Source organism: Schistocerca gregaria, chromosome 1 (assembly GCF_023897955.1).
Source record: "Schistocerca gregaria isolate iqSchGreg1 chromosome 1, iqSchGreg1.2, whole genome shotgun sequence".
NCBI classification, from domain to species: Eukaryota; Metazoa; Arthropoda; class Insecta; order Orthoptera; family Acrididae; genus Schistocerca; species Schistocerca gregaria.
Window position 1 is genome coordinate 1,099,746,736 of NC_064920.1, and position 25,501 is coordinate 1,099,772,236.

At 43.3% G+C, this 25,501-nt stretch overlaps 1 protein-coding gene across 1 annotated transcript in view; it reads left to right on the forward strand.

Moving 5' to 3' along the window:
* Positions 1–25,501, forward strand: part of LOC126315420 (nephrin-like) — a 478,744-nt gene that overhangs the window by 309,390 nt on the left and 143,853 nt on the right. The window contains exon 2 of the mRNA XM_049992703.1: positions 10,072–10,201. Within this exon, the coding sequence (XP_049848660.1) occupies positions 10,072–10,201 (130 nt within the window). The remainder of the gene's footprint in view (positions 1–10,071; positions 10,202–25,501) is intronic.

A 25,501-nucleotide genomic window follows, 5' to 3' on the forward strand; every position in this document is an offset into this window, starting at 1 on the left:
TTGTAAATGTATAGCGCTGAAAATGTCAGTATTTTTAGACTATGGAAAACAGTTCTGCATGAGTCTCTGTGTTTCGTGTTCAAGATGGTCCTTACAGCTTTTCCTGCTATTTAAATATTCTGTTTTAATCATCTTGGGGTTGAAGCTCTTTTTTCCACGTTTGCTTTAACAATACGTATGTTTTTGGATAGGCTCCGCCTTAAGCAAAACACGATTTTGTTTTTTACAGACAATCAGACAAATAGCAGTAGAGAATGGATATGACACAAAAACTATAGATATACTGAACCACAAAATTAAAACAAAACTAAAAAGGACACTCAACACACAAAAAAAGAAGCCTCCTCACCAACTTCCAAACACACAAAACCCACGTATGAGCACATATGCACAAGAAACACCCACAATGACAGACAAGTGGTTCACTCTTACCTACAACTTCAAAGCAGTCCACAGAATAGGCAACATACTCAACAAAACAAGGGGTAAAAATAGCATACAGGACAGATAACTCAACACAGACAAAATTAAGGATAACAAACACAAGCACAGACAAACACAACACATATGGTATTTACCAACTAACATGTCAGGAGTGCACATCAGTTTATATAAGGCAGACAAGCAGAAACTTTAATACCAGAAACACAGAACACAGAAGAGCTTTAAAAAGTAACAGCTGAACACCTCATGAACAAGAAACGTAACCCAACAAAGATCAATACGGATTTGAAAATTCTCAAGTGCAGCAACAGCCCCCCAAAAAAACTAAAAATTGAAGAAAATTATCAGATACGAAAAGCCATAGTGGAAGAGAAACAAGTGATAAATAGAGCTCTCCCCCCCCCCCCAACCACCACCACCACCACCCGCGCCCCCCCCCCACATACGCAAAAAAATTCTAAAAACTACTGTCTCTCTCTCTCTCTCTCTCTCTCTCTCTCTCTCTCTCTCTCTCTCTCTCTCTCTCTCCCTGTCTGTCTCCTCTCTCTCTCCCTTTTCACAACAACACACACACAAATCACAGACACCTCGGAAAGATTCAGAACAACTGGCAGGAACAAAATAGTTCAAATGGCTCTGAGCACTATGGGACTTAACTTCTGAGCTCATCAACCCCTAGAACTTAGAACTACTTAAACCTAACTAACCTAAGGACATCACAAACATCCATGCCCGAGGCAGAATTCGAGACTGCGATCGGAGCGGTCGTGCAGTTCCAGACTGTATCGCCTATAACAGCTCGGCCACCACGGCCGGCCCCGCCAGGAAAACCTTCAACTGTTCCACTGTCAGCCATATCGTTTTAACACCTTCAACTGTTCCATTTCCCGTCATGTTTGTTTTTAGAGCTGGTAGACAGTGAAACAGTGACAGTGACAGTTTCAGTGGCAACTCAATATAAAGTGTTTGTCAATGATGAAGATGAGGAAAAAGAAAACGTAAGTGAAACATAATGTAAATTGACACACACACGCACAGAATTAAGTAATTTCAGGCATAGAAACAACAATTTCAAATCGTAATTTTGGCTTAAACAATTTATCTACTTTAATATGTAAGTGGTTGCAAATGACAAGCTGTGGAACAAAACAGCCACTGCAGAAACACAACACATCAGAAAAACCACACCATGTGGTGGAAAGGTACAAATTCGTAATTTATGTGTTTTTTAAATATCTGTAATTACTATTTAAAAACTAATAGTTACATGTATACAAGCAGTAAAGGACATTCTTTAACAGATGATAAATAAAAATCCACTGAAGATGCTGCAACTACAGTGAAATATGTTTGGGTTAAAAAACAAAATTGTGTTCTGCTAAAGGCAACCCTACCCAAAAACATATGTATTCTTTTTTAAGTCTTGCTGCTGGAATTTCCCCAAACAGTAAGGCCATTTTTTAAGTATGGCTCAAATAGAACTTGGTACACTGTACATAGAAGCTCCTTGGCGTAATGTGCAAGCTGTTTCATAACAAATATTGCAGTGCTTAATTTACAGCAAACATTATCTACACGTTGATTCCACTTGAGCTTATTGTCAACTGTAATCCATAAAAATTTAAGATTGTTAACTTCTTCCAGTCTTGCTTCATCTGTGAGTATATCTGTGTGTTCTTCCTTTCTTCTATTTGTGAACACCATGAACATTGTCTTTTTAGATTTAAATTAGGTCATTTTGTGTAAATCAATGAGCTGTGTTATTTATTGATGTGTTTCCAGTTTTTTCTACTTTCATTAGTGTCATGTCATCTGCATATAGTATTTTTTTATCTTTGTCACTGACGTCAATATTGTTTACAAATTGGTTGAACAGAAGGGGCCAAGTACAGATCCTTGAGGCACTCTATACTTAATACTTCTGATTTCAGATCTGCATCCAGTTTCTGTTTCCACATACCCCTTTTCCGTTGTTGACAGGTTGCAATATCCATATGAGATTTGATTACTTCTTCACCCACATGTTTTTTTTAATTATTCGATACTTCATCATCTCCTGCAGATGTTTTGGGTTTTAGTTTCAGGATTATTTTTATGAGTTCTGTTTCATGTGTTTACATACAAAATGACACTACAATCACCTCTGTAGGTACTATGAATTAATTTTAGATTAATATTCAAAGTTATAAAGTTATTTTTGAAAAAGCCTGCACTTTCATGGAACATTGGATACATTGTGGCAAATGGGAGTTAGAGCCCCATATAGAAACGTAGGCAAACTTGGAAGTCCAACCAGCCGGCCGAAGTGGCCGAGCGGTTCCAGGCGCTACAGTCTGGAACCGCGCAATTGCTATGGTCGCAGGTTCGAATCCTGCCTCGGGCATGGATGTGTGTGATGTCCTTAGGTTAGTTAAGTTTAAGTATTTCTAAGTTCTAGGGGCTGATGACCTCAGAAGTTAAGTCCCATAGTGCTCAGAGCCATTTGAACCATTTATTTTGGCCGTCCAACCCCATTTACTGGGGCCCATGGGTAAATCGTTTCATGCAGTAACATGTGGGGATTCCGAGCTAACATAGATTTTCGGTGAGCTGATATTGTGACAGATTGTATTTCCAGAATGAGATTTTCACTCTGCAGTGGAGTGTGCGCTCGTATGAAACTTTCCTGGCAGCGCACACTCCGCTGCAGAGTGAAAATCTCATTCTGGAAACACCCGATCACTTCTTTTCCCAGATGAGATGTGTTTCCCAAGAGCGAAAACGAACTCTGTGACGTGGATCAGCGGCGACGCTGTTCACTACCAATTTGGTAATGGCGAAAAGAAAGTACCCGATTTTTGCTATTCTACATCTACATCTACATGACTACTCTGCAATTCACATTTAAGTGCTTGGCAGAGGGTTCATCGAACCACAATCATACTATCTCTCTACTATTCCACTCCCGAACAGCGAGCGGGAAAAACGAACACCTAAACCTTTCTGTTCGAGCTCTGATTTCTCTTATTTTATTTTGATGATCATTCCTACCTATGTAGGTTGGGCTCAACAAAATATTTTCGCATTCGGAAGAGAAAGTTGGTGACTGAAATTTCGTAAAAAGGTCTCGCCGCGACGAAAAACGTCTATGCTTTAATGACTTCCATCCCAACTCGTGTATCATATCTGCCACACTCTCTCCCCTATAACGTGATAATACAAAACGAGCTGCCCTTTTTTGCACCCTTTCGATGTCCTCCGTCAATCCCACCTGGAAAGGATCCCACACCGCGCAGCAATATTCTAACAGAGGACGAACGAGTGTAGTGTAAGCTGTCTCTTTAGTGGACTTGTTGCATCTTCTAAGTGTCCTGCCAATGAAACGCAACCTTTGGCTCGCCTTCCCGACAATATTACCTATGTGGTCCTTCCAACTGAAGTTGTTCGTAATTTTAACACCCAGGTACTTAGTTGAATTGACAGCCTTGAGGATTGTACTATTTATCGAGTAATCGAATTCCAACGGATTTCTTTTGGAACTCATGTGGATCATCTCACACTTTTCGTTATTTAGCGTCAACTGCCACCTGACACACCATACAGCAATCTTTTCTAAATCGCTTTGCAACTGATACTGGTCTTCGGATGACCTTAATAGACGGTAAATCACAGCATCATCTGCGAACAGTCTAAGAGAACTGCTCAGATTGTCACCCAGGTCATTTATATAGATCAGGAACAGTAGAGGTCCCAGGACGCTTCCCTGGGGAACACCTGATATCACTTCAGTTTTACTCGATGATTTGCCATCTATTACTACGAACTGCGACCTTCCTGATAGGAAATCACGAATCCAGTCGCACAACTGAGACGATACCCCATAGCTCCGCAGCTTGATTAGAAGTCGCTTATGAGGAACGGTGTCAAAAGCTTTCCGGAAATCTAGAAATACGGAATCAACTTGAGATCCCCTGTCGATAGCGGCCATTACTTCGTGCGAATAAAGAGCTAGCTGCGTTGCACAAGAGCGATGTTTTCTGAAGCCATGCTGATTACGTGTCAATAGATCGTCCCTTCGAGGTGATTCGTAATGTTTGAATACAGTATATGCTTCAAAACCCTACTGCAAACCGACGTCAATGATATAGGTCTGTAGTTAAATGGATTACTCCTACTACCCTTCTTGAACACTGGTGCGACCTGCGCAATTTTCCAATCTGTAGGTACAGATCTATCGGTGAGCGAGCGGTTGTATATGAGTGCTAAGTAGGGAGCTATAGTATCAGCGTAATCTGAAAGGAACCTAATCGGTATACAATCTGGACCTGAAGACTTACCCGTATCAAGCGATTTGAGTTGCTTCGCAACCCCTAAGGTATCTACTTCTAAGAAACTCATGCTAGCAGATGTTCGTGTTTCAAATTCTGGAATATTCCATTCGTCTTCCCTGGTGAAGGAATTTCGGAAAAGTGCGTTCAATAACTCCTCTTTAGCGGCACAGTCGTCGATAACAGTACCATCGGCACTGCGCAGCGAAGGTATTGACTGCGTCTTGCCGCTTGTGTACTTTACATACGACAAGAATTTCTTCGGATTTTCTACCAAATTTGGAGACAATGTTTCGTTGTGGAACCTATTAAAGGCATCTCGCATCGAAGTACGTGCCAAATTTCGCGCGTCTGTAAATTTTAGCCCATCTTCGGGATTTCGCGTTCTTCTGAACATCGCATGCTCGCACCTCAACGAACGACATTGTGCGATCGTCAAGAACCCTAAATACAGGCAATATTTTTCTAATTTTCTTTGGAGCGCGTTCCATAATCCGCCTCGCAGCTGGATTATCGATAACAGGAGAATATAAACATTGGGACGACTTCTTATTATTACGTTTATGTAGCTGATGAAAAACTGCTTTCCTTTAGCCATATGTATATAAATAAAACAAAATAAAAATAAAAATTACTGAAAAACAAACCTTCCAAAAACCCTTTTTCCTTTTTTTAATTTTTTTAAGTAGTTAACGTGCAAACCTCATAATTGCTGGCTCTTGCCATATGAAAACCAGAAGAGTGACATGTCATGGCTTAAGACAGCAGATTACATTCAGTGTACGTCAGAATAAATACACAAATGTATTCGCCCTATGGTAAAGGCTCTTGTCTACATTAAATTGTAACAGAAGACGAGAGAATAAAATATTTGCAAAACGGAAGTATTCATCATGCCAGAGGCAAAAGCCAACTGTTCGAAGATACAGGGTCAAGCGATAAGGAAAAATTGGGATGCAGAGGGCGCTAAGCATAAGCGCCCAAGAACTACGCTTTGCTTATGTTAAGGAACTGGAATGACTTTTTTACATGTCTACTTACTCATAGAATTAATGAGTCCCTTAGGTCAGTTTTTTTATAAAAAAATAAAAAACTATTTAAAAAAGCACGGATAGAGTAAAAAAAGGATGGTAGGGCACTTGCCCGCGAAAGGCAAAGGTTCCGAGTTCGAGTCTCGGTCCGGCACACAGTTTTAATCTGCCAAGAAAGTTACAAATTGTATTTTATTTCGTCATCCACAACGAACGGTCGCAGTGTGTGTGTGTGTGTGTGTGTGTGTGTGAGAGAGAGAGAGAGAGAGAGAGAGAGAGAGAGAGAGGAGGGGGGTTAGAAAGAAGGAAAGAGAGAGAGAGAGAGAGAGGGAGAGAGAGAGAGAGAGGGGTGGGGCAAATTGGCTTGCAGAGTGCCAGAGGACCAGTTGGGACGGAAGGCTGTCGCAGCTCGCTCTCGTGCGTTTACGCGGCATTCGCTGTGAGCGCGCCTCGATGCACTGCGTGGAGCCCGGCGTAAATACGGCGAGCGGCGTCGTTAGCGGTCGCGCCACGGTCGGCTGGTCGCTGTCAATGGCACGCCAGCCAGCCGCGGAGCGGCGCGTGCGTTTTATGGCCGACGCTGCTGCTACCGACGCCAGAGGGCGTTGCGGCGCTGCTATCTCGCCGAACACATTCATCAACAGCGCCACCGCCCCTCTTCTTTCACCTTTCTGCTCATCTCTGCGTGTACGCCCGCCACCAGTCGCTCAAACGTCGCTCTGCTGCAAAATTCTTGAAAACACCACAAGCTGCACTGAAGCACCAAAGGAACTGTTGTAGGCATGAGTATTCAAATATAGAGATATACAAGCAGACAGAATACGGTGCTGTGGTCGGCAACGTCTATACAGGGTGGACCATTGATCGTGACTGCGCCAAATATCTCACGAAATAAGCGTCAACGAAAAAACTACCAGCAACAAAACTTGTATAGCTTGAAGGGGGAAACCAGATGGCGCTATGGTTGGCCCGCTAGATGGCCCTGCCATAGGTCAAGCGGATATCAACTGCGTTTTTTAAAATAGGAACCCCCGTTATTATTACATATTCGTGTAGTACGTAAAGAAATATGAATGTGTTCGTTGGAGCACTTTTTCCGCTTTGTGATAGATGGCGCTGTAATAGCTACAAACGTATAAGTAAGTGGTATCACGTAACATTCCTCCAGTGCGGACGGTATTTCCTTCGTGATACATTACCAGTGTTAAAATGGTCCGTTTACCAATTGCGGAAAAGGTCGATATCGTGTTGATGTACGACTGCTGTGATCAAAATGCCCAACGGGCGTGTGCTATGTATGCTGCTCGGTATCCTGGACGACATCATCCAAGTGTCCGGACCGTTCACCGGATAGTTGCGTCACTTAAGGAAACAGGAAGTGTAAGATGCAAGACTCGCCTTTTGCAGTATCGAAGGGACCATCAAAAACAGCGGGTACTTCAGAGCAATTGTCTTTCAATAAAAGTGTCGTATCTGTTCGTGTCACTGAGCATTACTTTCACTTACTTTCTATCCTATACTGTAGGAGTGCTTTCTGCATACGATTCCAGTTTCATCGAGCTACGTTATTTGGCAGTGACACACCATGCAAAGGCTACTTTTTCCATTACGTTTTGGCCACCATTGTAAATATTCTAAACTGCAAAGACCGTATAAAGCTCCCAAGGGTTTAGCCAGAAATTACTTGTCGACTTTATGCCAATTTAGACTTTCTCGGCGAATCTCGATGATGAAATCTTCTCGGGTTATGGGCCTAGTGGAGGCGTCGTTTCTGCGGCAACGTTTCAACAAGTTTCCTACTTGTCATCTTCAGGCGCAGACAAGTTGATAAGTAGGAAACTTGTAGAAACGTTGCCGCAGAACGACGCCTTGACTCGGCCCTCACACTGAGAACGACTTTGTGTGAGGCCTCTCGCTGTGACTGCCGCAGTTGGCGCGCTGGCCTCTCGCGGTGCCACAGACAGCTGTTAGGCTTGCCGCAAGGTGAGACCCAGGTCCGTGAGGTGACGCAGGGTGACTCACGGTGAGTTTTTACGAACCACACAACTGAGTGGTCCTGCGCTGCGTGACGTGACGCAGCTCCTGCGCTCGGTGATCCTGCGGACCGCAGTCTCCTGTACGCAGTTAACTGCGAGCCTCACGGTGGTTCTGGCTGTTGGTAGTTCGAAATGGAGGAAAAGCTAATTGAAGCCGCACGTGTTCGCAAAGTTCTGTACGATACAAGCCATGAAGATTACTTGAAAACAAAGCTGAAAGCTGAGAAGTGGCCAAGGAAACGGACATACGAAATGGTAATTTCATTTTTGATGAGACCATGCACTTCTTGGAATTGGTCACGGTTTAATCTACAGGGTGTTTCACAAATGACCGGTATATTTGAAACGGCAATAAAAACTAAACGAGCAGCGATAGAAATACACCGTTTGTTGCAAGACGCTTGGTACAACAGTACATTTTCAGGCGGACAAACTTTCGAAATTACAGTAGTTACAATTTTCATCAACAGATGGCGCTGCAAGTGATGTGAAAGATATAGAAGACAACGCAGTCTGTGGGTGCGCCGTTCTGTACGTCGTCTTTCTGCTGTAAGCGTGTACTGTTCACAACGTGCAAGTGTGCTGTGGACAACATAGTTTATTCCTTAGAACAGAGGATTTTTCTGGTGTTGGAATTCCACCGCCTAGAACACAGTGTTGTTGCAACAAGATGAAGTTTTCAACGGAGGTTTAATGTAACCAAAGGACCGAAAAGCGATACAATAAAGGATCTGTTTGAAAAATTTCAACGGACTGGGAATGTGACGGATGAACGTGCTGGAAAGGTAGGGCGACCGCGTACGGCAACCACAGAGGGCAACGCGCAGCTAGTGCAGCAGGTGATCCAACAGAGGCCTCGGGTTTCCGTTCGCCGTGTTGCAGCTGCGGTCCAAATGAAGCCAACGTCCACGTATCGTCTCATGCGCCAGAGTTTACATCTCTATCTATACAAAATTCAAACGCGGCAACCCCTCAGCGCCGCTACCATTGCTGCACGAGAGACAATCGCTAACGATATAGTGCACAGGATTGATGACGGCGATATGCATTTGGTTTACTGACGAAGCTTATTTTTACCTGGACGGCTTCGTCAATAAACAGAACTGGCGCATATGGGGAACCGAAAAGCCCCATGTTGCAGTCCCATCGTCCCTGCATCCTCAAAAAGTACTGGTCTGGGCCGCCATTTCTTCCAAAGGAATCATTGGCCCATTTTTCAGATCCGAAACGATTACTGCATCACGCTATCTGGACATTCTTCGTGAATTTGTGGCGGTACAAACTGCCTTAGACGACACTGCGAACACTTCGTGGTTTATGCAAGATGGTGCCCGGCCACATCGCACGGCCGTCGTCTTTAATTTCCTGAATGAATATTTTGATGATCGTGTGATGGCTTTGGGCTATCCGAAACATACAAGAGGCGGCGTGGATTGGCCTCCCTATTCGCCAGACATGAACCCCTGTGACTTCTTTCTGTGGGGACACTTGAAAGACCAGGTGTACCGCCAGAATCCAGAAACAATTGAACAGCTGAAGCAGTACATCTCATCTGCATGTGAAGCCATTCCGCCAGACACGTTGTCAAAGGTTTCGGGTAATTTCATTCAGAGACTACGCCATATTATTGCTACGCATGGTGGATATGTGGAAAATATCGTACTATAGAGTTTCCCAGACCGCAGCGCCATCTGTTGTTGACAATTGTATCTACCGTAATTTCGAAAGTTTGTCTGCCTGAAAATTTACTGTTGGTCCAAGCATATTGCAACAAACGGTGTATTTCTATCGCTGCTAGTTTAGTTTGTATTGCCGTTTCAAATATACCGGTCATTTTTGAAACACCCTGTAAAATAGTTCGTGAATTTTTCATCATCAAATTCCTTAGTTAAAGCGAATTCGCCATGACTTAGTCTTCTTTTCATGTACGCACTTTTTTCTGCTTTGTTTCATCAAAGCGATGTAACACACCGTTTCGAACTTAAACTCAGAATCGGAATCCGTTTCAGAACTTATATCTATTAAGATAGCAGAAGTAGTCGCCATCTCTGCCAGAGCCAAAGTTCCCCAGCAGACTGCGTATTGAAACTGCGATCCAACTTGCGATGATTGTCGCCGTGACTCACGCTGCCGTGAGGGATTTGGCGTGAGCCCCCTGCGTCGCCTCACGTGCCTGCGTCTCATCTTGCGGCCTGCCTGCGGTGGCCAGACATGAGAGTCAGACTGGTGATTTCTGTGTCGTGTTGTTGACAGGGCCCGCGGCGTCCGTGGAGGCTGTGGAGGGCCGCAGCGTGGCGCTGCCGTGCAACGTGACGCCGCCCCGCCACGACAAGCTCTACATGGTCTTCTGGTTCCGCGACGACCAAGGATTCCCGCTCTACAGGTGAGCCGCCTGTACATCTCTGCCTCGCATTACCTTGGTATACTTCATTAGGTCCGGAACACGCTACAGAATCTGACAACTCACCTATTCTACATCTACATCTACATCCATACTCCGCAAGCCATCTGGCGGTGTGTAGCGGAGGGTACCCTGAGTACCTCTATCGGTTCTCCCTTCTATTCCAGTCTCGTATTGTACGTGGAAAGAAGGATTGTCGGTATGCTTCTGTGTGGGCTCTAATCTCTCTGATTTTATCCTCATGGTCTCCTCGCGAGATATACGTAGGGGGGAGCAATATACTGCTTGACTCTTCGGTGAAGGTATGTTCTCGGAGCTTTAACAAAAGCCCGTACCGAGCTACTGAGCGTCTCTCCTGCAGAGTCTTCCACTGGAGTTTACCTGTCATCTCCGTAACGCTTTCGCGATTACTAAATGATCCTGTAGCGAAGCGCGCTGCTCTCCGTTGGATCTTCTCTATCTCTTCTATCAACCCTATCTGGTGCGGATCCCACACTTCTGAGCAGTATTCAAGCAGTGAGCGAACAAGCGTACTGTAACCTACTTCCTTTGTTGTCGGATTGCATTTCCTTAGGATTCTTCCAATGAATCTCAGTCTGGCATCTGCTTTACCGACGATCAACTTTATATGATCATTCCATTTTAAATCACTCCAAATGCGTACTCGCAGATAATTTATGGAATTAACTGCTTCCAGTTGCTGACCTGCTATTTTGTAGCTAAATGATAAGGGACCTATCTTTCTATGTATTCGCATCACATTACACTTGTCTACATTGCGATTTAATTGCCATTCCGTGCACCATGCGTCAATTCGCTGCAGATCCTCCTGAATTTCAGTACAATTTTCCCATTGTTGCAACCTCTCGATACACCACAGCATCATCTGCAAAAAGCCTCAGTGAACTTCCGATGTCATCCACCAGGTGATTTATGTATATTGTGAATAGCAACGGTCCTATGACACTTCCCTGCGGCACACCTGAAATCACTCTTACTTCGGAAGACTTCTCTCCATTGAGAATGACATGCTGCGTTCTGTTATCTAGAAACTCCTCAATCCAATCACACAATTGGTCTGATAGTCCGTAGGCTCTTACTTTGTTCATTAAACGACTGTGGGGAACTGTGTCAAACGCCTTGCGGAAGTCAAGAAACACGGCATCTACCTGTCACCCCGTGTCTAAGGCCCTCTGAGTCTCACTATGCAAGCCCTTAGACCAGGCTCGTCCAAACTGTGCCCCTGGGACGGTAGCGCCCGCGATCGCCCGCGGCCAGCGCGCCGGGCGGATTCGTATGTTGCTGCAGTGGCCGAGCCGTGCCGTTTAGCTGGCCGTGCGGACCGCCCGAGCGCCAGCCGATAGATATATTTGTTCGCCCGTTTTCCCTTCGGGCAGAGGACGTCTCACAAGTGCGTCAACTAGAGCTGATTGACCTACAGGGCCATATCCGCCTGAAGGACCGCTTTCTTATGTGTAAAACTTTCGATGACTATTACACCTGTCTTCCACGAGAGAAATATCCTCTTTTGCACAAGCACGAGGTCAAAGTTCTCTCAATGCATGGTCCCGCGTACATTTGTGAGCGCTTTTCCTCTCTTTTAAAGCTTGCTAAAACTAGGAACCGTTCATTCCTTGGCGACAAAATTTGACCAATTCTTTGAGGTTAGCAGTCTCACAGAATATTGTACCAAGCCTAGACAAAATCGTTTCCTCGAAAAAGAAAAACGGGTAAAATGTTAATTTTCTTCTTTAACAATGTTGGCTGTAAGAATTAAGGAGATTTATAACCTTAATTCTATTTTGATAAGTTTTCAAACTTGGTCAGTTAAAATTATAACGTACAAAACAGCAAACTAAGGATCAGATTTCTAAACTCTGAAAAGGGATACAAAAAATTGTACCACGAAGTGTAACAAAAAATACTGACTTGTAACTACTAACAGTAAGAATGAGACTCTATATCCCTTACATAAAATTAATTCCAAAATAGAATATTTTGTTTACGTTAGGTCTGACCGCGGGGCAGTCCAGCGCAGAGCAGTGCTGTGCGGTCTCACTCGGCCTGCAGCTCTCTCTCTCTCTCTCTCTCTCTCTCTCGCTCCTATGCCGACACGGTCGCGGACGGGGCGCTGAACTACACTGCCTTGCGCCCGTCAGCCTGCCTTAGATTATAAAATCCACTACCAGCTAAGAAACTACCTAACTACAAATATCTACTAGACGAACACCAATCGGGGTCTTGTAAATATCGCATCACAGCATCTGCCTTATTAAAGACAATTAATAACCTTAATGTTGCCATCGATGAACGAAAGAAGACTACTTTGTGCTTCTTAGACATCAGCAACGGAATAGACAGTGTCTTGAAAAGGAGGATATAAGATGAACATCAACAAAAACAAAACGAGGATAATGGAATGTACTCGACTTAAATCGGGTGATGCTGAGGGACTTAGATTAGGAAATGAGACGCTTAAAGAAGTAAAGGAGTATTGCTACTTGGGGAGCAAAATAACTGATGATGGTAGAAGTAGAGAGGATATAAAATGTAGACTGGCAATGGAAAGGAAAGCGTTTCTCAAGAAGAGAAATTTGTTAACATCGAGTGTAGATTTAAGTGTTAGGAACTCGTTTCTGAAAGTTCAAAATGGCTCTGAGCACTATGGAACTCAACTACTGAGGTCATAAGTCCCCTAGAACTACTTAAACATACCTAATCTAAGGACAACACACACATCCATGCCCGAGGCAGGATTCGAACCTGCGACCATGGCGGTCACGCGGTTGTATACTGTAGTGCCTAGAACGGCACGGCCACTCCGGCCGGCTTTCTGAAAGTATTTGTATGGAGTGTAGCAGTATATGGAAGTGAAACATGGACAATAAATAGATGAATACACTAAGCAGATTCAGAAGGATGTAGGCTGCAGTACATACTGGGAGATGAAGCAGCTTGCACAGGATAGAGTAGCATGGAGAGCTGCATCAAACCAGTCTCAGGACTGAAGACCACAACAACAACAGCAGACTCCAGGAAAGGCTTTGAAACTGGCGACTTCGACATTTTACTTACCAATCTTAGCAGCCTAAATTTCTCGACAAGTACAGTTCAGTGGTTTCGCTCATGCCTGAAGTCTCGCCAGCAAACTGTCACATCAGCCACCGTAAAGTCACAGTGGGGGCTGGTAGTATTAGATGTCTCCCAGGGCTTGGTATTAGGTCCTACACACTTCTCACTGTGCGTAAATCATGTGCCATCAGTTTTGTCCTACTACAAATAAAAGTACGTTGATGACCGCCGGTTGTATCTAAGTGCGAAACCAATAAAATTGAGAACTGCTATCCAGAATATAAATACTGACCTAGGTGCACTATCAAAACTGGCGCAGTGTATACGGTTAAAGATCAACCCGTCCAAGACCCTAGTGGTATTGGTTTGCAGCTGTTTAATCATTGAATACTGGATGAACAAATCTGTTATAAACTTGATTTGATTTTCCTGTCTAACTATTTTGTGTGTTAGTTCAAAGTTCAATTGGCTATTATTTTTTTATTAGACACCGACTCTAAAATGTTTAGTTTGATGCACTCTGTGTTACAGTATCACAGTTGTTTTCTTTCCCTTGTGTAACCATCTCACTTTTTCGTTTCTAAATTACAGTTGTTTCAAAGAAAATGCCTTTTTTGCATGCTGCACATCGAAATGTTTATTTTTATTGTTGCACCCAGACGCGTTTCGCCTTTTTTACGAGGCATCTTCAGTGGTTTCTCTGAAATATTACATGATGAAAAATCTCTCTCCCTTTGCAGGAGGCAAAAAAGGCATTTTCATTGAAACAATTGCTGCTGCGAAAATGGCAACTAAAAGAAACGTGTTATTCGTTTTTGTATGAAATTTAGACCAACTTTATCTCCCACTCTATAAAAGTCTACGTATTGCCAAAGCTATGTACTCACAAACTGTTATCCAACATACACTCGTATGCTAAACTTTGACTAAACAGACTCTAGTATGAACTGAACTGTAGCAGATCTGAATGCAACTTATCTTTGTGTTAAATGCCCAACTGAAGTGAAACAATTATCTAGCCGTAATCAAAATTTCGACTTACCTCGCACCTTGGCAACATTCTTGTAGATATCTCGAAAGCACAACAACAAAGAGCAAGCAGGCAGTGGTGAAGCTAGATTTTTGTTTCGAAATACATATTCAAACTGTTCCATGTGGTAAAGCGTAATTATAGAAAGTGGGTCGGGGAGAGCAACTATTCTTATGAAATGATATTCCAAGACAACGATTTTAGAATGAAGAGTATATTCAAAAGACAGAGTAAAACTTTGTGCTCTTCAAACATAACATTGGTCTGAACAATATTATGCTTAACAAAGTGAGTTTCCTTTAATTTACGTCTATGGTCACAAACCTTTTGTTAACAGATTACCGGTTTCGGTCTATAATGACCATCGTCAGATCTGCAGCAAAAAATGGGAAAAACATAAATACACTCGGAGATTGTCTACAGCTTAAAAACAATAAATAGACCATAATAAAAAGTACTACTGACAAACAAATGCATTTGTGTGCTTTAAGTATGAAGAGGAATATTAGTTTTATAAAAACAAAGTCCTAATGTACTGTAGCCATAGTGGCATCGTCAAATGTCAAATGCGGAATCAGCACCTGCATCGTCAAATACATATAAATAACATCACATGCACGATCCATGTTGTCAGTAGCACAAGCTGCCGTACAGCAGACACAACGGAGCGCCGCAGGGTGCGAGGGGCCCTCTGCTAGTCACGTTCCACCAACCACTTCCCGCCTGTGCGGAATTCTGGCGTTAGCGATATCAGAGGGCGCTGATTATGTGCAGCACTATGTTTTCTTTCATTGTGGCTCCTTTAGCGATTTGTTTTATGGTTTTTAATATTATCCTGTGCACTATCAAAAGTGTTTATTATACTGTCTCTTGACTCTTCCTCTTTTTAACAATATGACTTTTGTCGTGTTCTACTTCATCGATTTTTATTACTACACTCCTGGAAATTGAAATAAGAACACAGTGAATTCATTGTCCCAGGAAGGGGAAACTTTATTGACACATTCCTGGGGTCAGATACATCACATGATCACACTGACAGAACCACAGGCACATAGACACAGGCAACAGAGCATGCACAATGTCGGCACTAGTACAGTGTATATCCACCTTTCGCAGCAATGCAGGCTGCTTTCTCCCATGGAGACGATCGTAGAGATGCTGGATGTAGTCCTGTGGAACGGCTTGCCATGCCATTTCCACCTGGCACCTCAGTTGGACCAGCGTTCGTGCTGGACGTGCAGACCGCGTGAGACGACGCTTCATCCAGTCCCAAACATGCTCAATGGGGGACAGATCCGGAGATCTTGCTGGCCAGGGTAGTTGACTTACACCTTCTAGAGCACGTTGTGTGGCAAGGGATACATGCGGACGTGCATTGTCCTGTTGGAACAGCAAGTTCCCTTGCCGGTCTAGGAATGGTAGAACGATGGGTTCGATGACGGTTTGGATGTACCGTGCACTATTCAGTGTCCCCTCGACGATCACCAGAGGTGTACGGCCAGTGTAGGAGATCGCGCTCCCCACACCATGATGCCGGGTGTTGGCCCTGTGTGCCTCAGTCGTATGCAGTCCCGATTGTGGCGCTCACCTGCATGGCGCCAAACATGCATACGACCATCATTGGCACCAAGGCAGAAGCGACTCTCATCGCTGGAGACGACACGTCTCCATTCGTCCCTCCATTCACGCCTGTCGCGACACCACTGGAGGCGGGCTGCACGATGTTGGGGCGTGAGCGGAAGACGGCCTAACGGTGTGCGGGACCGTAGCCCAGCTTCATGGAGACGGTTGCGAATGGTCCTCGCCGATACCCCAGGAGCAACAGTGTCCCTAATTTGCTGGGAAGTGGCGGTGCGGTCCCCTACGGCACTGCGTAGGATCCTACGGTCTTGGCGTGCATCCGTGCGTCGCTGCGGTCCGGTCCCAGGTCGACGGGCACGTGCACCTTCCACCGACCACTGGCGACAACATCGATGTACTGTGGAGACCTCACGCCCCACGTGTTGAGAAATTCGGCGGTACGTCCACCCGGCCTCCCGCATGCCCACTATACGCCCTCGCTCAAAGTCCGTCAACTGCACATACGGTTCACGTCCACGCTGTCGCTGCATGCTACCAGTGTCAAAGACTGCGATGGAGCTCCGTATGCCACGGCAAACTGGCTGACACTGACGGCGGCGGTGCACAAATGCTGCGCAGCTAGCGCCATTCGACGGCCAACACCGCGGTTCCTGGTGTGTCCGCTGTGCCGTGCGTGTGATCATTGCTTGTACAGCCCTCTCGCAGTGTCCGGAGCAAGTATGGTGGGTCTGACACACCGGTGTCAATGTGTTCTTTTTACCATTTCCAGGAGAGTATTTGTCAGTAGTACTTTTCATTATAGTCTATTTATTGTTTTTAAGCTGTAGACAATCTGCGAGTGTATTTATGTTTTTTCCAGTTTTTTTCCTGCAGATCTAATGACCGGTAATCTGTTAACAAAAGGTTGGTGACCATAGACGTAAATTAAAGGAAACTTATTGTACATAAGGGTCACTGTTTTATTCGCGACAATGTCGCAGCTTGCTTAACAAAGTGAACAAAGGTTTAAGGAGGGTACAATGTTAACAGAGAAATTCGATAAAAATCAAACAGTTTAATCAATTAATCCATGACTCAGGGAAGTGTGGTAGTCTTTCTCTCAGCACCGAACAAGTTAGCCAACTGACAGTAATCATTCCGATAAATTAGGTGCTTAGTGCTGCAGTCTTACCTCAAATCTCTTCTCCTCAAAACCAATTACATTACTCAAAATTTATAGTTATTTCCTCTTTCATTGCACCCATCATATTCATCCTAGCTGCCCTTTCTTCATCTAACAACAAGTTCACACGATGCTACCAACCACGTCCATCGCCTACCACACTTCAGCTAAGAACGTTTCAGACTGTGCAGAGGCAAAGACTGTTCCACGACAAGATCAAATATTGTTTAACAGTTACGTAACTTGCTCTCTCTCTCTCTCTCTGATGTGCCCATCAATGACATATGAAAATCAAAATCACATGACCAACTTACATTCCAGTGTAGCTGTCTATGCTTATCAAACACCCTTTCTATCTCCGCAGAAATGTGTGGCTTATGAAGAGCTTCTTGATCATTGCATCACATTCTTTCTAACTTCCTACGAACATCGTGCTAGTTTGAGTGCTAATAGCACTCTGCAGCTGATGAGTCACTCATTCTGCTAACTTGATGTCGTTTCTTACATCCGCCCTCATCCATGCTTCAGATTCCCTGTCAGCAAGTTGGGTCCGGCTGCTCTTTCTTTTGTGGGGTCATCAATCCTCTGACAGTTTAGCCGGCCGGGGTGGCCGAGCAGTTCTAGGCACTACAGTCTGGAACCGCGTGGCCGCTACGGTCGCAGGTTCGAATCCTGCCTCGAGCAGGGATGTGTGTGATATGCTTAGATTAGTTAGGTTTGAGTAGTTTCTAAGTTCTAGGGGACTGATGACCACAGCAGTTAAGTTCCATGGTGCTCAGAGCCATTTGAGTCTCTGTTTATACGTGCCCCGCCACGAATTTCTCTCATGTGCCATTCCTCTCAGAGTAGCGCTTGCGACCTACGTCCTCAACTATTTACTGGATGTACTCCAAATTCTGTCTTCCTCTACAGCTTTTACCCTCTACAGCACCCTCTGGTACCTTGGAAATCATTCGTTGATGTAACACGTGTCCTATTAACCTTTCCCTTATTCTTCTCAGAGTGTTCCATACATTCCTCTCTTCACCGATTCTGCAGAGAACCTCCCCATTCCTTACTTTATAACTCCACCTAATTCCACTTAATTTTCAACGTTCTTCTGTAACGCTACAACTCAAATGCTTCGATTCTTTTCTTTTCCGGTTTTCTCAAACTCCATGTTCCACTACTAATCTATGCTGTGTTCCAAACGTACATCCTCAGAAACTTCTTCCTGAAATTAAGGACTATGTTTGTCAACAGTATACTTGTTTCGGCCAGGGATGCCCTCTTTGCTTGTCATAGTCTTCGTCTATCACGACTTATTTTATTTCCAAGGTACCAGAATTACTTAACTTTGTCTACTACGAGATCATCAATTATGATGTTAAGTTTCTCAATATTCTCATTTGCGCCACTCGTCATTACTTTGCTCCTTCCTCGGTTAGCTCTGATCCTCATTCTTTGTTGACTAAACTGTTTATTTCTGTCAACAGATCTTACAATTCTTCTCGACCCTCGCCGAGCCGCGATGGATACGTCGTTTCCCATCAAGTGACCGAATTTAATCACCGTTGGCATAGCCATAACTTGGGTAGGTGTTTGCCCAGGTAAGCCGCGCGCTGTACTTCCCTTTGCCTTTACGGCAAAGAGGACTGAAAGGGTCATGGGGTAAAGTTCCCGATCACCAGTCTTTGTGAGAATGTCCTGGATTACACTCAAAAACTCGCTGCTCTGCCTCGTGAAGTAATGCTAATCTGTCTATCGGATGTGGAAGTTTCAAGCTCGGTGGTCCCCTTGGTACTATTCGAGAGGATTCATCATCTTCACATTAGAGGCATCTATAGGGTGTTCCAGGAGGAATGCTCAGTATTCAGGGAACGATGGCTCAAAGCAAGAAAGTCTAGTAAACATGGGCTCTGAAACGCATACCACAAGAGCTATGAGTAGCCAACGACCTTCCTGCCGTGGTAACACCGGTTTTCGTGAAATCACCGATGTTAAGCGCAGTCGGGCTTGGCTAGCACTTGGATCAGTGACCATTTGGATCTGCCGAGCGCTGTTGGCAAGTGGGGTGCATTCAGCCCTTGTGGGGCTAATTGAGGAGCTTCGTGACTGAGAAGTAGCAGTTCCGGTCATGGAAACTGACGACGGCCGGGAGAGCAGTGTGCTGACCACAAGACCCTCTATATCTGCATGAAGTGACGTCTATCAGCCGAGGATGACACGGCGGTCGGTCGGTCCCATTGGGCTCTCCGAGACCTGTTCAAGAGCTATGAGTACTTCGTCAGTGCAGGAGATATGCTTCACAGTAGTGAAGATCAACAGCTGCTTATAGCTTTTAAGGTATGTACTTTAGAGTCCATGTTTACTGGGCATTTTTTCTTGTTTAGGTCCATACTACAGCCTCGCAAAATTTGGAAAGCAAAGAACTTACAGTACAAGAGATTTGTTTCACAGTAACGAAGATGGAGAAGTACTCATAGCTCTTAAGATAAGCATTTTAGAGCCCATGTTTACTAGACTTTTTTGGTTCGAATGATCGTCCCTGCCATTTATCTGTATATTGACCTTTCCTCCTGGGACACTTTGCACATTTAACAGTTACACTTAAACAACACACCAGGCTGACACTTGCCGAAGGAAAGATGCCAGATAATGCGGAAGTCCAATTCTAGTAGCTGAGCCTGCCTTTCAAGATCTCCCAGCCAATGGTGCGATACGACTTTACTGTCACTAAGGATATTAATTTATTCAGCGGCCCTCATCATTGATATCCTTTGACATTGCGCCGCTTTAGAAGGTTGGTTCAAATGGCTCCGAGCACTATGGGACTCAACTGCTGAGGTCATCAATCCCCTAGAACTTAGAACTACTTAAATCTAACTAACCTAAGGATACCACACACATCCATGCCCGAGGCAGGATTCGAACCTGCGACCGTAACGGTCATGGCTTTAGAAGGGCTGAAATGTCCCTGATGGATTTGATACTCAGGTGAAATCCACTCACTACTAAACGTTCGAAGTCATTCAACTCATCGACTCCTTGTGTTGTTTCTGCTGCTCTACTGACAAAAATATACTCCCAGCCTCTTTTTGTACTGGCGGGTCCGCCTCTAGTGTCATCTAAAGGTCGATTCTGCATTACAAAAGGGTGTCTTGTCTCCTCTGTCATATACTGTACATAAATGCAGATGTGTTTTATTTATGTATTTATTTAATCTGACCTGATTAGGGCCGTCAGCCCCTCCCTTACTTTGGACGAGGCTTTCGCATGTACGGAGCATTTTTTTGCATTATAGTTACTTAATAAGCAACAAGTTTAATATGAGCATTAGTAGTAAAATGAAACGAGTATCTGAGGTGACAGAGTGAGTAAATTATATTGAATATGAACTAATAAACTTAATACTGGCAGTATCTGTAGTAATTCAGCTGCTGGCATACAGGAGGAGAAATAATGGAGGTAGTGTCTACATTCAGTTATCTTAGTTCCCTGATTTCTGCTGATGGTTACTGAAGCCACGAAATCAGGAGATGCTTGCTGCTTGGTAGAAAGGTACTGTCAGGCCTTGATATGGTCTTAAGTAGTAGAGATACAAGTTTGGAGACAAAGATCCGTATTGTAAGGGCTATGGTCTTTCAATTTGTGATGTATGGATGTGAGACCTGGACAGTTAGAAAAACAGGACGGCGAAGAATAGACTCCTTTGAATTGTGGATTTGGAGGAAACTTCTAAGAGTCCCATGGACTGCAAAGAGTACGAATAAGTCAATATTAGAGCAAATAAAACCAGAGTGCTCCCTGGAAGGTCTGATACCAAAACAAAAGCTGACCTTCTTTGGATACATCATGAGAAGACATGTTTCACTGGAAAAACACTAATGCTGGGGAAGATCGAAGGTACTAGAAGAGAAGGACGTCAGAGGAAGAGATGGTTGGATGGCATCACAGAAGTAATTGTTCCAATGTGGAAAGCCTACGGTAGTAAGTACAGGAAAGAAGAAATTAATGTACTTCAGTTCATGGGCTAACGGAACATGGGGACTGACCAAACGAATAGAGAAAGAGAGAGAGAGAGCTGGTGCCAGTAATAGTAATAGTAATAATAAACTCTGTGGAGGCCCGGGAAAAGAATAGGCCTTCGGTATGTTCTGCCAGTAGTAAAAGGCGACGAAAAGAACAAACCACTAATAGGGCTAATCCCCGTTTTAGTGAGATTAGTTGGTTCAGGACAGAACTAATGAAGCCTCGGACAAGCGCTGTCATGATCGGGAATGACACTTGAACCCTATGCCCGACCACAATGGTAACGACACTGCTGGCCACACGGAAAATGATTTAAATCCAAATAGAGGTGTTTTGCAGGATATGCTTCCTGCAAGCACTCTAGAAGGAAAACAAAGACAGAGGATGAGATGGTCAGATGAAGTTAACCGACACCTCCTCATGTTCTGTTATTACTAAGTAACAAACTTAGGAACCATCACAAGTATACACAACATATACCCAGAATTAAAATTTTTAACAGAACAACGACTAGCTGATCAGATCCGTGTAATAATAAAAAATAACAGGATACCCCAGTCAGAATTAGAAAACATCAAACAACAAGTACAACAAATACTGGAACAAAATAATGTGCAATCAGAAGAAGAAGAAAATACAGTAATGGACTCAAACATCCCAGAGCAAACAAACAAAGAACAACACGCATCAATTAAACCATCAGAGGAAAACGAAATCTTAAGACAGCCACCAGAACAGGCACAAATAGAACACGAAGTGACACACATGTTAGATATATAAGAAAAATTTCTGCTGATATATATAGAATACAAAGACACAAATACAGACATTAGATCATTCTTGCATAGACCACAAAATAACCCACAAGTCGAAACAACAATAAAAACTATCAACACAATCACACACAACAAAATAAATGAAAACACAACTATGGAAGAGTTACAACTACTGGTTTATATAGGAGCACTCACTACACTAAATATACACACTAGACAGAGATCAGAACCAACTAACACACAGAAGAAACCCACGAAACCAGCATGGCAACACAGGCTACAGATCAGAATAGAAAAACTGAGAAAAGACATCGGACAGCTAACACAATATATAAGAAACGAAATATCAGACAAAAAACGAAAAGGGTTAGGTAAAATCTCACAATAAGAAGCGATAGAGCAATTAGATAAAAGAAGCAGAAATTACAAGCATTGGCCAAACGACTGAGGAGATACAAAAAGAGTGAAAATAGAAGGAAACAAAACCAAACATTCAACACAAGCCAAAAGAAATTTTACCAGACAATAGATAACACAAACATTAAAATAGACAATCCACCAAACATAACAGACACGGAACACTTCTGGAGCAACATATGGTCAAACCCGGTACAACGTAACAGGCATGCACGGTGGATACAAGCAAAAGCAGACACATACAAGATGATACCACAAATGCCTGAAGTGATAATTTTGCAACATGAAGTCACCCGAGCAATTAATTCTATGCACAATTGGAAAACCCCTGAGAAAGATAAAATAGCAAATTTCTGGCTAAAGAAGTTCACCTCAACACATTCAAATCTAACTAAATTATTTAACAGTTACATCGCAGACCAATACACATTCCCTGATACACTCACACATGGAATAACTTATATGAAACCTAAAGATCAAGCAGACACAGCAAACCAAGCTAAATATCGGCCCATAACATGCCTACCAACAATACACAAAATATTAACTTCAGTAATTACACAGAAATTAATGACACATACAACACAGAACAAAATTATAAATGAAGAAAACACTACATGGCAAGCACCCGTATCAAATGGCTCTGAGCACTATAGGACTTAACATCTATGGTCATCAGTCCCCTAGAACTTAGAACTACTTAAACGTAACTAACCTAAGGACATCACACAACACCCAGTCATCACGAGGCAGAGAAAATCCCTGGCCCCGCCGGGAATCGAACCCGGGATCCCTGGCGCGGGAAGCGAGAACGCTACCGCACGACCACGAGCTGCGGACAAGCACCCGTATCATTTAACACAGCCACACATCAATCAAGACGTATCCAACACATGACAAAGAAAAGGCAATATATACAGTGAGACGGAAGGATTCATGATTGCAATACATGATCTAACAATAAACGCCAGATATTACAGCAAGCACATTATTAAAGATCCCAATATCACAACAGATAAATGCAGACTTTGCAAACAACAAGTAGAAACAGTAGATTACATCACACTCGGATGTACAATACTACCAAATACAGAATACACCAGAAGACATGAGAATGTAGCAAAAATAATACATCAACAACTTGCCGTATAACATAAACTAATAAAACAACATGTTCCCACATGCAAGTATGCACCACAAAATGTACTGGAGAATGATGAATACTAATTATACTGGAACAGAACCATTATAACAGATTAAACAACATCACATAACAAACCTGACATCATACTCACCAATAAAAAGAAGACATTAACAGAACTAATCGAAATATCCATACCCAATACAACAAATGTACAGAAGAAAACGGGAGAAAAAAATTGAAAAATACATCCAACTGGCTGAGGAAGTCAAGGACATGTGGCATCAGGATAAAGTTGACATTGTACCAATTGTACTATAAACTACAGGAGTCATACTACGCAATATCCATCAGTACATCAACGCAATACAGAAATCTGTAATTATTGATACATGTTCAATTACCCAAAAGTTACTAAATGCAATGTAACATATACCATACAGTGGAAAGGAGGATCAAGGTCTGAGTCACTTTCCATTTTAAACCAGACATAACGTCTGAGAAAGAAAAGAAATAATAATAATGAGGATGATAATGGTAGACATAAGAGGAATTTATATGTATACAAAATAGATTTTACCTGCTATAGCGAGTTATGAGGAAACGAACATAAGGAACTGCTTCGGCTAAAAAGACTGGATATGAGGAAGATCAGACTGCAAAGAGTGATGTGCATGGGTAACAAGTGTGTACAGGGACAATGGTAACCATTATTGTTGCTTTAGTATATATGTCATTAACTGTGTTCTGAAGCTGGAAATCTTGTACAGTTGTCTAATATAATGCCAGAGGTTACTTAAGAGTCGGGTTCCTGCTACTAAGAAACACTTCGAGAAAGTAACTGAACGATGGGGCAGTACAGAATGAATTTAGCTCCGATGGGATCGTGTGCTTCTGCCATGTTGAACAAAAACGTTGAAATTGAGGGGATACATGTATAGTAGTCATTCGTGAGACAATAGAAGAGGCAGAGAATATGGAAATCTCTGCACTTGTCAGCAACAGCCAGGATATGATGCTAAAATGTGATCAAAGTGTCGGACATCACATGTACAATGAACACAGGCACTCGCAACCAGTTCCAGCCGACATCGGCTTTCCTGAGAAAGACCTTGCAGGATAACATCACTGTAATCAATTACTGGAAGTTCTTTTTCAGGTCAAGAGATAAGGGGTTTCTTCTATATTTTTGTAGGGTATGGAAATATGCTGATGCCTTCTTGCACACTGCTGTTATATGCTCAGCCGAATTTAGATTTTCATCTGTTATTATTAGCAGTCTCTGTGCTGAAGGAGGGAAGTTGATATTTATCCCCTTTAGGGTTAAAGATGGCAGGAATTCCGAAAATTTCGGGCAAATGGGCCTAGAATGACCAACCAATACTGCTTGGGTTTCGTCTGGATTGAGCTTTAACCACATATCCTGCGCCCATTTAGATGGTGTACATGGGGCAGTACTTAGATTCCCGATAGCCTTTTTCAAGTTTGTTGGTCTTGCACTTAGATACAACATCAATTTGCTGTCCGACAAAACTGATGACTCATCATTTGCGTGTAGTGAAAAGAGTATAGGACCGAACACCGAACCCTGGGGGACGCCTAATACTACAAGCCTCCATTGTACCTCCATGGTGCCTGTCATGAAGCTTTGCTGACGAGACGTCAGTTATGAGCATAAACACTGAACTGCACTTGTCGAGAAATTTAGGCTGCTAAGTTTGGCAAGTAGAATGTCGAGGTCGCGACTGTCAAAGGCTTTGCTCACGTCTAAGAAGCGCATGATAGTCTCCTTTTGTGCATCGATGGCAAGATTCAGGTCATCTGTTATCTTTATTAAGGCAGATGCTGTGTTGCGATATTTACAGAGGCCTGATTGGTAATCGTCTAGTAGATGTTAGTTAGGTAACTTCTTAGCTGGTCGTGGACTATATAATATGGGGCCTTGGATAGCAAGGAATAATACAAGTAGGTCAGTAATTGGAGAATGATCTTCCAAAGTCCTTTTTAAGTAGCGGCTTAATTATTCCCTGTTTCCAGCCTCATGGAAATCGGTTAAGTGAGCAATAGTGAGCCAATAGTAAGCATAATT